Raw genomic sequence first — 17,144 nt, 5'->3', positions numbered from 1 at the left:
AATCATGACTTAAAGACCACTCTTTCTTCCCCCTGCATATATGTTTAAACTATTATTGTTCACAGGATATGTTTTACCTCACAGCTAAAAGACAGAATGGATTGCAAGTTAATGGCGTATTGATGTCAGTGCAGTGGAGTGTGATTATTTGTTGTGGACCCTCTGTGGCAGCTTGGTAATTGGTTGGCTGCTCCCGGTAAAATTACCCTTGTGGCTCTTTGGTCCTCTGGGACCCACGGAGACACAAACACATTGTGGAGCCGAGACTGTGGCTTTTATTGACAGTTGTTTATTGATTAAGATGAAGCAGAGTGTGTTTGTGTGTAAGAGAGCAAAAGCTAAGGAGAGATTTAAAAACATTGTTGAGCCTGTCTGCTGAGTTTCAGTTGACATTTGGAGTGATAATTATAAAATTAAAACCTCTTCCCAGGTGTTGCTTATTGATTTGATGATCTGCAAGACATTTAAGCTCATGAGACATTTTTATATTATAAAAACAATGCCTTCCCTGATGGAGAATTATGTGTATCTTAAGAGAGAAATTTATGAGACGCTCTCATTTGTTTACAATAGGCTACCTTATGTTTGGACAAAACAAACTGAAAAGGTTGAGGCCTATGTTTTAGTAATGAAGAAGTCAAGTGGCCTGCAGAGATCCCTTACCTGTGGTGCAGCATCAGCAATGAGCCTCACTAATGCACAGAGGTTAAGGCCTAAGTTTTAATTTATTGCATGTCAGTCGTTTAAATCATTCCCTACTCCACTGCTACTCGAGTTTATAGGCTTTTTGGCAGGCGTAGTGCATTATAGTGGTATTTAAATGTTTATATACTATAGATCCAAATTTATTAAAATAACACGTAACAACACTTTAACTATGTAGTCATACAAAATACTGTTAAAACTCCTACTGCTGTTATTCTACACTACAAATACCACAAAAACACGTTTGACGTAAAAGTCTTCGCTTTACGGCATTAAACAAAAACATTTACGACAGTGTCATGGCGGCGTGTGGAGTCAGCTTTGAGAGTTCAAGCAATATCGAAGAAAGGAAGGAATATAAACGACAGGCTCGAAAAGAAGCACTAGAAAAGGTATAGACATCGAGTCTATGAAACTATGACATTATTAATCAATCTAGGTTTTTCCATCTCCGTCAGTTATGCCTGAAATATATTCCGATAGAAAGCTAACAAACTAAGTAAGCTAACGGCTATCGTCACATTTGTTTTGGATGCTTTAAGCAGTGTCGCTTTTGATAAACTGTTCTTTTCAAGTGACGGAAATCATTGTGTGTATCTTTCCATTTTTATTCCTTTATATCTTTACATCAGCCTGGCTGATGCTCTTAGACTACGTGCAGGAAATTAACGGGCAAACACTGAGACAGCGAGATAACAAACCTACGCCCGTATTTTACTGATGTGTAATGTCGTGGCTCCGTTTAAGACTTGGCCTGCCTCTCCGTTGTTCTAATCACATATGTACACAGCTGTTCAGTTTTGCGTTATCTCTTAGCCGCAATGCTTTGTTTACAAAGATCCACACTGCAGGCAGAAGAAGCGTCCTGTGGCTGAGCATCACAGGTTGTAAACACATTATCTGCTAATCTCACCTGTGCTTGAACAGGCCAAAGCAGAGTGTAGCTGGGCCTGATTAATTCTGCTAAAAGAGGAATTGGCTCATTATGACTCATCACTCAAGTCATTAAGGTGTCAGATATAATGAATAGACATTAGACAGACATTTTATATTGCACTGTAAAGATAATATGTTTAACAGTTTTATCAACCTCAACCATTCTAAAAAATATGTTTATATCATCTTTTCCGTGGGTTCAGCTTTTCGATTCTTCTGGCATTACGTTTAATATATTTGGAAATGCTAATTTTGAATTATATGTATGTAACTTCCATTTAAACAATTTCGCCATCTAGGCCAAGCAGCAGTATGAGAAAGAAGAGAGGAGGAAGGAGCTCAAGAGGCAGAGAGGGGAGGACACTTGGATGCTACCTGAAGTAAACCAGAGGCTGGAGCAGATGCAAGAAGTAAAATAAGATCATCTTAATCATCTTCTATCTTGAAATTCACTTACTCAGAGAAACACATCCCTGTTGGTATTTTTATATAGATAAAATAAACTGATTTTTCTACATACATTGTACTTTACTAATGAATTAATCTGTGACTGTATGCACAGCAAAGGATAATTAATTTGCTTTGAACAGGAGGGCTCAGTAAAGAGCAAGAAGAAAAAAGAGAAGAAATCAAAAAAGAAAAAGGAGAAGAAGAAAAAAGCCAAGAATGAGAAGAAGACAGCAGAAGCTCAGGGCGACTCAAGTGACAGTTCTGAGGTAGGTTATTTAGCATTTTTACTGCATACTTCCTGTAAGCATCTGAAATGGTGTTGGTTAAATGGTCTACATTTGGTAATCACAGTCAAATATCTGTTACAAATTGCATTTATCTACAGGATTAGGCAGTTATTGCTTAGGGGTGGCAGGAAATGTTGTACCCTATATTAGCTGAACAGTAAAACTTAGGGTTCCTTGAAATACTGTGATGATAAATTTTTGAACATGGTTAAGATCAAGTGAGCCCTGAAGTCTCCTTCTTCATTATCCTTAACCTTTCTGCTGACCCTCTTTGTCAGAATTCAGAGCAGGAGTGGATTGAAGCTCATCCTCAGACACAGGCTACTAAAGCCTGGCAAGTTTCTGATGACTCCAAGCCTGCAGAGAGCAGCCTCAGCCCAGCCCAGAATGCACAGGTAATACAGTTTGTTGTGTGCAGGTACCTTTTGTTACCTTTTCTTCTTACAGTTTGTCTCTGTCCCACAGAGAGACGAATGGATGACTTTTGACTTCCTGGCAATGAAAACCACATCCATGGCAGAAAGGAGGGCTGAGAAAGAAAGGCAGAAAGAGGAGGAGAGAGCCCAGGCTCAGGCCATTGAACAGGTGTGTATAGTTTTTCCCTTCAATATGACAATATCCTTTTTGTTATCCTGCTTGTTAGTCCATGTTAGAGGGACATGAACAGCAATCATGTTTGTGCGTGCATGAATACCATCCTGTATGAAAACACTGTGGTGGTCAGCTTCCTCTTTATTTTACCAATGAGGTTGTTACCAAGGTAACAGAGGGTGTCCCCTCTTGGACAGTGAACACAGTTTTGTGTGTAATTGCCAATGTTATCTACAGGGTTCTTTGTGTGGCTTTTTAGCAGGTGTGTCCTGCTGTGTTACATACAAAAATATTCTGATGTCTTTGTGGTTATACTGCAGGCTGGTTTACACAAATTGGAGCTAAACCCCTATTGGAAAGACGGAGGAACTGGTCTGCCCCCAGAGGAGACGGCTTGTGCCGCAGTAAAGAAAGGTAACAGAATAATTGTGTCAGTCCTTTAAATTCCTTTGTGAATGAGGCAAAGCTTTCACTTACTCCAATGGCAATTGCTTCCATAAACTGGAGTACAGTTCCTTTACTTGTCTCAGCTCAGTATGAATCAGTCTTGTTTCATAAGAAGGCACTATTGAAGCTGCAACTTCCCAGTATAAATGACATCATCTTCTGGGCAACTCCTGTAGTCCTGCATTTGCTTCTGTGAAAATGTTTTCTTCTGTCTGTTCCTGCAGGCCCAGGCCCAGTAGTGAATGATGGCGGTCTGAGCTGGCTGAGGAAGAGCTACCAGCGAATGAAGGAACAGGCAGAGAGGGAACAGCGCAGCCTCAGCGATGTGGTGGCTGAGAGATACGGGGTGAGTTAGTCAAAAAGTACATGCAGTTAGGCAAAGACGCCACTTCACAGATGAAGACATTGCATAACATTGATATTTGGACATATAAACACTGATTTATATTTACCAAATAAGAGTTGACATGACTCACCTGTCAAAGTAAATGCACTTAGAAGACAAGGATTTATGCACACACTTGCTGCTGTGGGAGGAATGTCTAGATATCTTGTTCTATTATTATTCTGGTTCTTTGCTGTCAGACATCACATACACACACACTTTCAGTAGCATCAGCATTTGTGCATCCGGTTGACAGCATAGAAACAGTCGCTGTCAGAGCATGGTGTGTAGTCTGTGTGTGTATGTGGGTGATTTCTTTTGTCAGAACCTGGCTATCCACAGCTCATTTGTGTCTGTTCAACAGAAGCAAATTCTTAGTTTAGGTATGCAGCCATTGAGCAGCTGTTTGAACTCCTTTTAAACTACAGACATCTTCAGAGCCCAGAGGTCTACAGTCGGCCTACATGCACACACTGTGTTTTCCACTGAACCTCTTTTAAATTAACATGTTCATGGTTTGGTCATTTTTAAAGACCATGTTTTAAAGGCTTTATGCTATGTCTTGTGTTTTTCCTTTATAGTCAATGGAATATTTTCAGCAAAGACTTGCGGATGCTGAGGAAGCTATGTATGGTCAGAGAAGAGGAGATGACACGGCAAGAGGCGACTGTAGGAAAGGAGAGGACAAAAGGGAGAGATGGAGGAGGAAAGAAGAAGACAGAGACCGGTGGAGAAAAGAAAAGGATTCACCACCTCGAGACAGGGAAAGGTACCATGACAGAAGAAGAGAGGAGCAGGACAGGTATCGAGGAAGGGAGAATGAGAAAGGTCAACATGGAGACAAGTATAGAGAAAGGGAACGGGATGGAGAGAGGGAAAGAGACAAAAACAAAGACAAAGAGAGGGAGAGGGAAATTGATGGAAGAAGAGACAGGAAAAGGGACAGAGACAAAGATAGGCATCGGTCCAGTCCATCATCATCGTCATCTTCTGGGCAGAGTTGGAATCAACGTCCCCTCTCTCTTGGGTCACTAAAAAGCCGCTTCCTTAAACCGTCAGAAGATGAAGACAGCACTCAAGGTGGGTTGATGTCATGACTCAGAGACATCTGATGATGTAACTTATTACTACCAGAGCCTGCCTGGGTTATTTATGTAGCCTTTATTTTCTCTGATTTTTGAAAGGGAAAAGTCTAAACATCTGCTTGCTCTCCATCACAAATCAGGAAACCGTCCTTCTCCACCAGCACAGACATCCACAGCTTTCCTGAAACCCAGCTCTGATGATGAGGACTCTGGCCCATGTAACAGCAGCATTCCAGCCTGGAAGAAGAGCACCAATCCTGTCTGTGAACCTGACACCTCAAAAAAGCCACAACAGGAAACTAAGAGGGATGCCGAGAGAACTCAGCCAATCCCTAAAGCTCCTGTGCTGTCAGGGTATAAAGCTTTTCATTTTACTGCCTTTTGTGTGTATATGTTTTTTCAGTTTCTTTTTGGCTGCTGGCATTCAGCTTATGAGATGTGTTACTCTACACATGATAAGAACACAGTTTTATTTTTTATTCACATAACATTCTACTAATTGTTATGCATATGGAAATTTATTATAGCCCTTATATCCATAAGGGTATAGGGCCATAAGGTTGTAAGGTAAACTAAACTGTTACTGATTTTGTTATTTTTTTAGAGACAGACAAATTGGCAAGGATTATTTACATGTTTTCATGCTTTCATGCAAGTCCAACATACAGAGGAGTTCTGTTGTAGGCCAGATGTTGGAGTATCGCTACTTTGTAAAGCCTTCGTAGTTGCTCTATGCTGTGCCTCATTAGGCTAAGTTGTTTGGGTAAACCGGCACCCAGAACCCCCGCAGCATGAAATGAGTCTACAGTGTGGTAGCAGAATGAGATGATGCCATGAGAAGAGTAATAGCCTAGAACGATGCTTCACAGACTGCAATTCCGATCCTCCAGGACGAGGCTGTAATGATCTCTTTGGGGGGGTGGGGGGGCACACCAAGTCTCAAATGAATCATAACAGATAAACACTGTGGGAGCACTCAGAAGCAAACAACTAAATGGTTAAATTAGAAGTTCCCAAATAAATTTCTCATTAGTGGATTTAGGGCTGTTATTAGGGGCATCATTTCACCCAGTGTGGGATTTTTCAGAGGGTGAGCTATGGAAGAAATCTCATGATAAAAGGACACATTGAAGAAGAGCGATTTTATCATAATGTGCTTATTAAATATGAATCATGATTAAACTGGACAGTTGCATTTTTTTTCACAGGGTTGTAAACTTTGATGAATAATAAATTGGTTCAATGTTGAGTATTGTCACCAGTTTTCACTTCACTTCCTGCTTGCTTAGGACTGAGAGTGAAAGTGGAGAGGAGGAAGAAGAGGAGGTTCCTTTGCTATCAGAGGAGGAGATGAACAAGCTGGGATCCAAGCTGATAAAGGCAGAGATCATGGGCAACACGGTAAAAACATGTATTACTATTACTGCCATATTAATAACTTTATTTAAATTGTAATAAAAAAAATGGGACTACATAAAATATAGAACATCAAAACTAACGGCAAATAAAAAGAAAAAGATTTGCCCTGTCAAATTAAGGAACCATTATTTGTTGCTTTTTTAGGAGGATCATCACAAAATTCTTCATTAACTCTTTAATTTATTTAACGGCACATCAGGGGATCGATTCATTTATAGTGTTTATTGACCCGTGCACTCAGTCTATGTTTTGTCAGTCTCCATGTGTCGATGCTAAGCGTGCTATTGGGAACTCTTATAGAGAATGTCAGAGCTGTCTGCTCCCTACATGACAAAGCTATCAAAGCGATATTCCCAAACCTCTTTGTGTGTCTTAAGTGCACTCTGCTTTTATGTCTCGTACATAAAGGTATCGATGTCTGTCACCATAGGCAGGTCAGTGCGTATGTCAACTTGAGGTGTTTTTCCTCTCATCCAATTTTCTGTTGACAAAAGACACATTTTTCATTTTTATGTCAGCTGACATTTCCTCAGACAAAATTAATGGGACAGTCATAACAGTGGTTTCCATTAAAGGCTTAACACCAAAACTCCCTGTTCGCAACATTTATTGTTCCTGCAAACTGATTTCATAATTTTTGTGATTCATGCATATTTGTGTGTGTATTTCAGGCCATGGTTGAGAAGCTGAAATCACAGCTGGAGGCAGCTCAAAAAGCCAAGGAGATTCATGCTGCCAGAAAGAAGCTCCACGAAGAGGCTAAATCAAACCAGGTCTGCAGAAGCTCACACACCTCACTCAGACATTGTGTGACTGATGCACCAACTATCCAAAGCTTTGTTTTTAAAACTCACACACACACATACAAACATCAGGTTACTAAAGCATCTATCTCTCAACATACAGATGTTACTAAACTCTTTGCCATTACGTCTAAATGCTTTTAAAAGGAATTTGTTTGTTCAAAGTCACTTAGCTGCTGCTGTTCAGCAGACTCCTAATGAGAAACAAATGTCTGGTAGTGTGATGAAACAGGGGTCAGGCAAGGAGTGTTTGTGTGGTAATGAATGTGTGTTTGTTCAAAATAAGAGAGCTTCACCAGGATGAAGATGCATTGAGAGGGAGCATATGTGGCATCATGTCTCCTTCTCTAGTACTTACTTACTCTAGTCTTGGAAGTGCTCTATCTCCACATACTGGCATTACTTATTCCACATATATGGCCAGAGAAATGGCAGTGTGTTTCTCACATGACACTCCAACTTTATAAACACACAGAGAGCAGTCGTGCATCATTAGGTTCAGGTTAGGCCAGATTTATCCCCAGAAAGGCTTCCCTGTCTGAATGAAAAGAAGAGGGAGAAATACTTAGTAAGATTTCAGGGAAAATGTAATAATTCTTATGTTTTAGTGCTCTTATCAGCTGAAAGGTACTTGAGTGCTCTGAAGATGGAGTGCTGTTGATTTGTTCTCATTTAAGATCCTTCCAGTTTGTCTTGCTATGGAAGAATTTTGGCTTGTCTTTGCTGTTCAGTGTTTTTACTCTTGTTCGTCTGGTTTTCCCTGTGTGGAGCCTGAAAGGCCTAACTGTGTTGACTTGGAGCAGAGGAGATATTCCCTTCTTCACTTTATTCTGGCAGCAATGTTTCCTCTCATCTTGTTTTTGGCTGTCTAGCTCTGCTTGTCAGGTTGAAGCAGGTTCTTGTATTTGTACATCAGTAAGCAGATCTTGTTTTTTCCCTTAAATCTTGTAGTTGTCATAGATTACCTAAAAAGGAATTATTACTATTTTTAAACACGTCTTCACAGTAAAATTTTACTTCATAAATTGTGTGAAAATATTGTTACCTTACAGCAAATACACAGCAAAATATAAAAGTAAAAGAATAAAAATCAAAGGAAGCACGTTAGAAAGCACCTTTAGAAGAAATTAAAAAAAACTTTCAAGGTTTGGTATTTTATTAAGGTACCTGTTATAATTTATTAGGCCTTTGTTTTAAATACAGGTTCAAATTTTGCATACTGTGCCATATAATTTATTTTTGCAGTTGATATAAATTATATATATCTATCTGACACGGCTGTGTTTTGGTTTTATAGGGCACAGGTCAAACCAGTGAAGACCAGGAAATCTTGCTGTTCAGAACAGATCAATCAGGTCGGGCCTGGCCAGTCAGGGCCCCCTCTGGACCCCATGAGCCCCATGGAGGACGGCGGAAGAAGAAACCGGTAAAAATAGGGGAAGGGGGGGGGGTGATGGATGGTAGAAAAACAAATGATAGCACAGCAGTGAGGAGTGTTTTCTACAGGAGGAATAGAACTATTAAAATTGTAGATCAACCTACACACTGTTGCAACTCTAAAGGTCTGATGAATGGTTTGGTCTGTTATCTTTCCATTTTATTTGGTATTCATCCAAGTGTGTAATAAGAGAAGAAAGTCCTCCTGGCTCTGAGTTAAAAGAAGCTATCCATTTGTGTTTATCGTTAAACTAATGTTTAATTGACCAAGGTTCCGTTAAGTCTCTATAAGGGTTCTTCTGTCTAGAAACCATTCTTAAAGAAATCTCTACAAATCCAGTTGTCTCGCCTTAACCCTCTGAATGAAAATGACCTAGAGAGAATCTTCATCAACATATTTCCCTGTCTGGTTTTTCTTTCCCCTATTTTCCTTCTTTCTCTCCCTCTCCCCCTCTTTTTCAGATTGAAACCCATGTTGAAGGGGAGCGTGTTCGCTACTTCCAGGATGATGACAATGTTGGTCTGCAAGAGATGGTGAGGAGGGAGAAAATGAGTTCTGCACAGGAGCAGAATGCCCTTTACTCTCGAATGGCTTCCAAGGTAAGAAAAATGCTGTTGAATGAGTTTGTTCATATCAACAAAGGTATTTTCATTGCCTCGTACAGTACTGCAGCACTGCTTTAGACATTTTAAACACTATGCCAATATTAAACGTTACTGATATCAGCTCAGAAAATGGAATTTAAAACCCCAATATTACACAGTGACTTTCATAATTTTGTTCTCTGTACCTGCCATTAATTCAAAGCCTTGGTTGAAATGTTACTTTATTAATCAGTCAAATTGATCATCAATCACAGTGATTTTAGAAAAGGAAATAAGGACAGACATAGAAAGCTGGCATGGGAAAGGTACCATTATTTGTGTTCATGTGATGGGTCACTTGATTCATGCTTCCCACAGAAAGAGAGCAACAACACACTCTTTCAGTCACACTGGGTTTCAGTGTACATCAGTCTCCATTTCCACTAATTCTCATACAACTACTTCTCTCTCTCTCTTTCTCTCTTCTCTCCCTGAGACTCTTATCTCTTATGCAGTGTGTGCTTCAAATAGACATACAGCAACAGATGGGTTTTGGCAGGTTTTGTTGTGTGTGTGTCAGTCTATCAGCAGTTTTGCAGACTGCTTTTTTCCATGAGCCAAGACACATTTTCCTTATTTCAGCTTGTGTTTTCCACTTGTTTACTTCTTCTGTCTACATAGGTTGGAATATGACAACAAATATTATTGACAGGTGTGTCTATATGTATGCGTATGGGAAAAGCATTAATAAACAAAGGGATGGAGGAGTTGCCATGGCTATAAAAAGACATACTTAAGATACATATTTTTTTCTGTCTTCGTGCCCTCACTCACTCAAACATGGCAGTCACTCACCCTCTCTTATATATTCACTACACATGTGAATAAAACTACACAGACACATACACACACTCTCCACACATACAAAGAGTGACACTAAAAATACATCTACAGTTACCATGGCAGGGCTTCTATAAATACCACTGCTAATCACAGCTATAGATTGATGATCTGCATGAGAGAGAAAACTGTATTTTATCTCTGCATCACATTGCACTGCCCTCTTTGGCCCTTCTTTCCTGCCACTCCCTCTGTAATTATCTGTCTAATCCTGTATCTGTTTGACCATCTTTTCCTCTGGGTTTATTAGTATTCTTCCTTCCTTTCCAACTCTTCTTTCTCTCTGTGCTATCGAGTCCTCACCAAATCAGTTATCGGGGTCACATTTCAGCTGCAGCTTCCAAAATGCAAAGCTTGGTTTATAAATTTGGGATTTTTGTAATGCAGATGGTAGGGCTAAAAGATGGTGATTTCAGGCATCCCATCTGTCAGTGTATCTGCTCAACCAACTGTTTAGACCACAGAAAGATACTGTATCTCCACAATTGGTGACCAGATGCTGACCAGAGTGCCATAAAATTTAATCAGAATCTCCATTTGTGACAAAAACATTAAAAGAGTATGGTAAACATTTCTGATGTTAATTTTCATATTGTGGTGTCTTTTATTGTCTATCATTCTTTTTGATTGTTTAGACTTTACGATAAGAGACACATACATTTGACTAGTTAACAAGGTTGTTGAGTAACTATCAAATATGATGGCATATTTAATGATTAGCAATCAAGAAAACTTTTTTTGTCACTCAGGTTTTCTGAAGAACAGTCTTAAGCTCAGCCTAGTAGTTCCTATTTTTAGATTTGAACATGAGTAATGCTGGATGGCAACAAAAAGTACCCATTTATTATTAGATTAAATGTATGTAAACATTTATTAAAGGTAAAGATGAAAGCTGCCAACATAGTGGATTCAGTACGACCATAATGTGCCCAGTTAGTCTACAGGCAGGTGAGAGTATGTGTGATGGTATGTGTGTAAGATAATAATTCTGTCCTCTCTGCCAAATGCACTATGTGCTGCTGCACACTTATATGCAGTCCTTTGCACACACTCACTCCTACTCACACATACCCATACACACACACACACACTCTCTCCCACCCACGCTGTCACTAAACTAATCCAATTTTCACTCTCACTCACACACTCACTCCTACACAGCGAGTCATGCACACACACTTCAGCCATGCTTGCCTCTCGCTCACACACATATTCCAACCTGTTGCCGAGTCGCCATGGCGACAAGACTCAGAAGCAGAAACACCAGAGACGATGCTCAGTATGTCGTGCCTTGTACTGTCAACACAAGTGATCAACTTATACACATGACAGTGCAGACACATCACACACAGAAAATTATGTGGCACTGTCTGTATTGCTGGAGTGTCTTTTAAACAGTAGTCTTTTACCGCGACTTTATTTTGTTGAAAAGCAAATTCTCTAGTATAATCATCACACTCCTCTGAAACTGCTCACCTTTTCCTTATTTTTTGTATGTCCCTCTCCATCTACCACTGTATCCCTGGTGTCTCTGTCACTACACACTCCACTCGACTCTCCAGATGATGGGGAAGACGGACGGCGACAACTACACCCTGGATGATATGTTTGTGTCAAGTGCAGCACAGCGGGAGGGCGAAGGAAGGGAGGAGGAGAGGATGAGGAACAGAGCCATCGGGGAGAGTAGGAGGCTGGCTGCCTCTATGGATAAATGCCAGCACTGCTTCAGCAACAAAGAGCTCCCAAAGCATCTTATTGTGGCAATAGGAAGCAAGGTAAAATCATTGTTAATAGGGTGGAGTGTGCACTAGAAAGACATTTTTTTTCCTTTCCCTATCCTTACTTGTACCCTGCATGCCTCCGTCCCCCAAAGGTTGATGTAGTTTAATAAGTTAAATATGCTAGAGGAAAGGTTTAATCTTCTATGCAATTAGGTGAAAAAACTGTGAAATCAGTATTTGCAATCTCCAGAAGGAGTTGAACAATAACGATATATTGGATATGAGTAAAAATTCTATATTGCGTTCTAACCAAAAGGGATTTCACATAATTGTTTGCTTTGACAGTCTTACCATCAGAGCCTACGGTAATTGGAATTACTACCAGTTCATTTAAAACCTTGTATTTGGATGCATGTTTAACCTTCTTAAATGTTGATGAAGATTCTCAGTCATCCAGGTCATCATACGTAGAAAAGATTGAAGCAAGGCGTCTGGACTTGTAGAGTCAAGAGTTAAGTTTGACCCAGACCCACCCACTGAGGTCTGTAACCACATATAAACCGTTTCCCCACCAAACAGTTAGAACTGATGAAGCTGCTTGGATGAGCAGCGAAACGTCTTCAAGAAAACTCTACAAGACGCCTTGCTTCAATCTTTTCAACCTTCTTAAATATTATAAATTTTATATTTATGTGCAATCTGGCATCCAGGTGTACCTGAGCCTTCCTCCAGGAGTGTCAATGACAGAGGGCCACTGTCTCATCTGTCCTCTCCAGCATCACTGCTCTGCCACTGGATTGGACGAGGATGTCTGGTCAGAAATGCAGGTTAGCCAATGAGTGCTCAAATTGCTTTCACCCTGATTCAGTATCAGAATACTTTATTAATCTTTACAGGAAATAAAGGTTCTTTTGTCCAACATGTTTGTCCTCTTTAAGAGCAGTGTTGGGTTTAATTGCAACTAAATGCTGCTTTGAGCTCACTACTGTGCTGCTTTGCTGTCCTCAGCTGTTCCGGCGTACTTTGGTGCGTATGTTTGAGTCCCAGGAGCTAGACTGTGTGTTCATGGAAACCCATATGAACCTACGCAGAAGACTACACATGGTCCTCGAGTGTATCCCACTACCCAGAGAACTGGGCGATATGGCACCTATATACTATAAGGTCTGTATGCATGAATCATTCTAATTCAGGTCATTTTACACTGAGAATTATTGGAAAAGTTAAAATCATAAAATCTGTTCCAGAGATTTTTGGTGTGGTAATACAGTTGTTTTCTGTGGCTTCAGAAAGCTATCATGGAGTGTGATGAGGAATGGGCCATGAACAAGAAGGTCGTTGACCTCTCTCAGAAAAACGTCCGCCAAGCCGTACGTCTTTTACTCTCATTTGCTGCCCTCTTTCTTTCCTTAATGGTTTTCTTCATAACATCCTGCCTTGTTAATTGTTTTTAATATTTATTTCATCACCCTTCTAGATTCCCCGAGGCCTACCGTACTTTGCTGTAGACTTTGGACTCCAGGGAGGGTTTGCTCATGTCATTGAAAACGAACAAAAGTTCCCTCATTACTTTGGCAAGGTCAGTGGATATATAAATTTTTACAACTCACACATCTTTATGATTTCCTTTTTTCTTATTCTTATTTTCAGCCTGGTTATGCCACAATACACGACCACAGGCTGAAACACTAACTGAATGGCTGTAATTATAAATAATAAAGTTATAATTTTAACATTGGCTGGAATTGACGAAGAGACAACAATACAAAGCTAATGGACAGGAGATTAGTTTTTTTCTGGCACAAATTTAGCTTTGTGGTTAATATATCAACATAACCACCCTGTATTTCCCTCACAGGAAGTGGTAGGAGGCATGCTGGACTTGGAGCCTCGGCGCTGGAGAAAAACGATTAAAGAAAATTTCGATGATCAGAGAAAAAAAGTCCTACAGTTTGCACAGTGGTGGAAACCGTACGACTGTACCAAGACTGAGGATTAATGTAACTACATACATACACACATGTCAACAGTTGTTGAGTAGCGAAGAGAATACTGTACACACAAAATAGGCAGTAATTATTACAAAGACACTGTTTCTCCCACAGTTTGATTTTGAAATGCATTTTTACCTTAATAAAAATATAAACAGTTACTTTTTTCTTTGAGTATCATATTATTTCTGATAGTTATGGTATATATATATATATATATGTACACACACACACACACACACACACACACACACACACACACACACACACACAGACTGTGTCACAGCATTGCAACCCCCACACCTGATGCTCATACACTCTTGTGAGTATTCGGGAGTGCTGCCCCGGCATGCAACCTCATGTTTTTTTCCCCCCACTCAGCCAGGCTATTGGCTCTTTGATCAGCTCACCACTTAAGAGACCCACCTTATTTCGAGTTTTCATCTCAGACACCATCTGGTTAGGGCTGAACGTGTGCATCACAAGAGAGGACGGTTTTTGATTTATTCTTTGTTGTAGTATTTGTATATGGGGCCACCAATGGGTGAAAATCTTTAGAAGCAGGATTTTCTTTTACGTGCTCTCCACTCTCAGAGTAAATAGTCACTGTTCTCACCTTAATGAACCAATCCTTTTCCTTAGAAGGAAGATGATTTCTGGGAATGTCAGAGGAGTAAATCCCACAATACAGGTAAATACTGGATAATTATGTGTACATTAAATAAACATCTCTCTCTTGGTACAGTTCACAAAGTCTATACTGAAAACTTTTAATTTATTAACCTCCTTTGCATAGCTTCCTTGAAGGCAGGAGGTATTTAGTTTATAATGTCCTCACCTTGTTAGGATGTGTGCATTCTTTGCAGCTGGATGGTCAGTAGAGTGGATTTTTCATCATTTGTGTCCATCAGAGGGACAGTCTTGTCATAAATCTATTGTAATTCAGTTTGTCAACTGCCCCACTGTCCACTTCAGTATGAAATAACTGTCAAACTAAAAATATCTCTCAGTCAATACAGAATGTATAATACATACTATTATGTCGTTTTAAAGAAATTCAGCTCATTGTTTTTAGTGTAACATGTAATTTGCTACTCTTTAACCCTATTTGTGGAGCAGACACCTTTCTGTGGGACTGCACAGCAGGTCATTTATATTGTGCCTGTGACAGACACAGGTTCATGGTTAATAGCAGCAGAGTGACATGGAGTGATGTATGGTTATGGCCAATTAGATTGGCTGGGGGCAGATTTATGACCGAGTCAGCCATTTGTCTTCTCTCCTCTCTCTCTCACACACACAGACATCTATTCTAGTGTTATTTTACAACCTCCAACACCATATTAGTGCCTCCACTATCTCTGTTTCATTTTCTTTCATCAGTAGACATGCATATGATGAAACAATGAAACAACCTGAATACTGTCATAAAATTTAAACCAATAACATACATTTACACACACACACACACACAACCAGACACCTGGTTTTGACTCGCTGGTGTGTGTCATGCAGTTGAACCTTTCTTATCTTCTTGCATTCCATACTATTTCATGTTTTACTGGCCATTACTTAGTGCACATGTTTCTGTTCTGTATGGTTTTGTCTATATAAGGCGTTGTGCCTTTGAAATATTTGTGTGCTCCACTATGTATGAGTGTGTTCTCTTGTTTATTCCCAGCTTTTAGACTCCCTGTAAAAATGCATGGTTGTACCTATAAATCTGTCTGCAGAACATGCTACTTATTTCCTCCCACTTTGCCTTTATTGGCCTGTTGGCTGCAATATTGTAACATGTATTGGCTCATTTAAAAAACATCAAAATTATTAATGTGTCTAGCTTAAAGAATTCCTTTACCTTGGAATGTCCCCTGTTTATTTTAACTATATATGCCTACAATGTAATATAAATTCAGATAATTCCTGAATTTTTCTTTGCATATTTGCGTTTAATTATTTGAAGTAGTCAGGCATGAAGCCCCAATATGACACCTCCTTATACAATAATGATACACACATGACAATGCTAATGAAAATGTGGGTTGGTTGCTTTTTTGCATTTTATTCCATCATAAAAATTAACATTTAATGTCATTGAAGTTAGATGTACCTACTGAAAGAGATCCATGAGTTGTCCTTTCTATCCATTCTAGCCATAGCACAGTTACTGATCTATGCCCATGTGCATGCCCTCCACTATAGATGGCTGGCAGCCAGCCCAGGCAGCGAGTGGGCTTATCTTCTCTGGAACAGAGTTTATTCCATTGTAGTGTTGGCTTTATTAAATGCCCACATTATTACTGATGGATGGCAGACTGATTGCTAAGAGCAAGCAACCAGATAAGGAAAGAGAAGAGACAGAGTTCGAGTGTGAGTAGTCTCTTAGTGCAGACTGTGTATGAGAAAAGTGTGTGTGGGTGTGTGTTGGATAGAAAGAAAGAAAAAGAGGGAGGAAAAATTCTATGCAGTGGATTGGGGTCATGCTGCGCCAGAAAGTCAAATGAATTAGTAGGCACCTTCAGGAAATTACACTTGAGTGTGTGTGTGTATGAGTGTGCACATGCATGCACGTGCATGATGCATCATGTCTGTTTCAGTGTCTCCCTCTGCGTGTCCCTTTGGGGCTCTTAATGAACAAGCATGCCCTGCCAATCAAGATCAAGGTCATGGCTGTTATTAGTGGCAGACATGAGCATCCTTCTGTCCTCTGATAGGAGCCAACAAGCGTGTGTCACTGCTGTAAGCTCCATTATCTGCACGTGAAGCCATATTTGTCAATGTGTATACATGCTTAACACAACTGGCACCTTGCCATGAACCTGGCTGATTGACCATGACTGTTGTTTTATTGTAATCAGATGTTGCCTGATTACCATTTCCAGTTATTTAATTGAGATACAATAACCTGTTTGTTGCCAGGCAAGACGCCACATCATTAAATCCTGTAATGGCAGTGTGCTGCAATAAAGAGGATCATCCAACAACTGTAATTTTCAGTGTATTGGATAGAACCTTTGAAATAGATGTATTCCACAGACAGATTGGGGCTAAATTGATGCTTTAGTTTTGTCCATGGCTAGAATTTGCTGTGGGTCCTCCTCACATGTTGCCCTTTTTGCCTCGTAAATTCCCAGTATGTTCTGTGCACACAGCAGAGGTCCAGAACAGGAGACCAATATGTGCTGTGCTGCTGCAAAGTTTGACCAAGTAATCCAGGCAATAAAATGTTGGATTTGAAGGACCTGTTCTGAACCTATTCTGTTTTAGTGTACACGTTTAGAGTTTTAGTGTACCTATGTTTTAATTTCTGTGTCTTTCATATCTACATTAGGAACAACTTCTCTTTCAGTGCCTTATTTAGCGGCACAAAATGGACAAACCAAACTCTGGCTCTAGAGAGGG

General features: G+C 39.9%; 1 protein-coding gene across 1 annotated transcript; it reads left to right on the top strand.

The window, feature by feature from the left end:
• Positions 1-988: 988 nt before the first annotated feature.
• On the top strand, positions 989-13,903 carry cwf19l2 (CWF19 like cell cycle control factor 2). The gene is made up of 19 exons (XM_028420361.1): positions 989-1,097; positions 1,941-2,051; positions 2,232-2,357; positions 2,657-2,773; positions 2,844-2,963; positions 3,290-3,383; positions 3,641-3,762; positions 4,383-4,881; positions 5,027-5,240; positions 6,176-6,287; positions 6,977-7,078; positions 8,406-8,534; positions 9,008-9,145; positions 11,593-11,805; positions 12,462-12,578; positions 12,760-12,915; positions 13,041-13,121; positions 13,229-13,330; positions 13,610-13,903. Exons 1-19 carry the CDS (start codon positions 1,005-1,007, stop codon positions 13,748-13,750), a joined length of 2,787 nt encoding a protein of 928 aa, XP_028276162.1. The 5' UTR covers positions 989-1,004; the 3' UTR covers positions 13,751-13,903.
• Positions 13,904-17,144: the final 3,241 nt, after the last annotated feature.

Source organism: Parambassis ranga, chromosome 13, assembly GCF_900634625.1.
Source record: "Parambassis ranga chromosome 13, fParRan2.1, whole genome shotgun sequence".
Taxonomy (NCBI): domain Eukaryota; kingdom Metazoa; phylum Chordata; class Actinopteri; family Ambassidae; genus Parambassis; species Parambassis ranga.
Note: the sequence above shows the minus strand (reverse complement) of the source record. Positions and strands in the feature narration are given on the sequence as shown.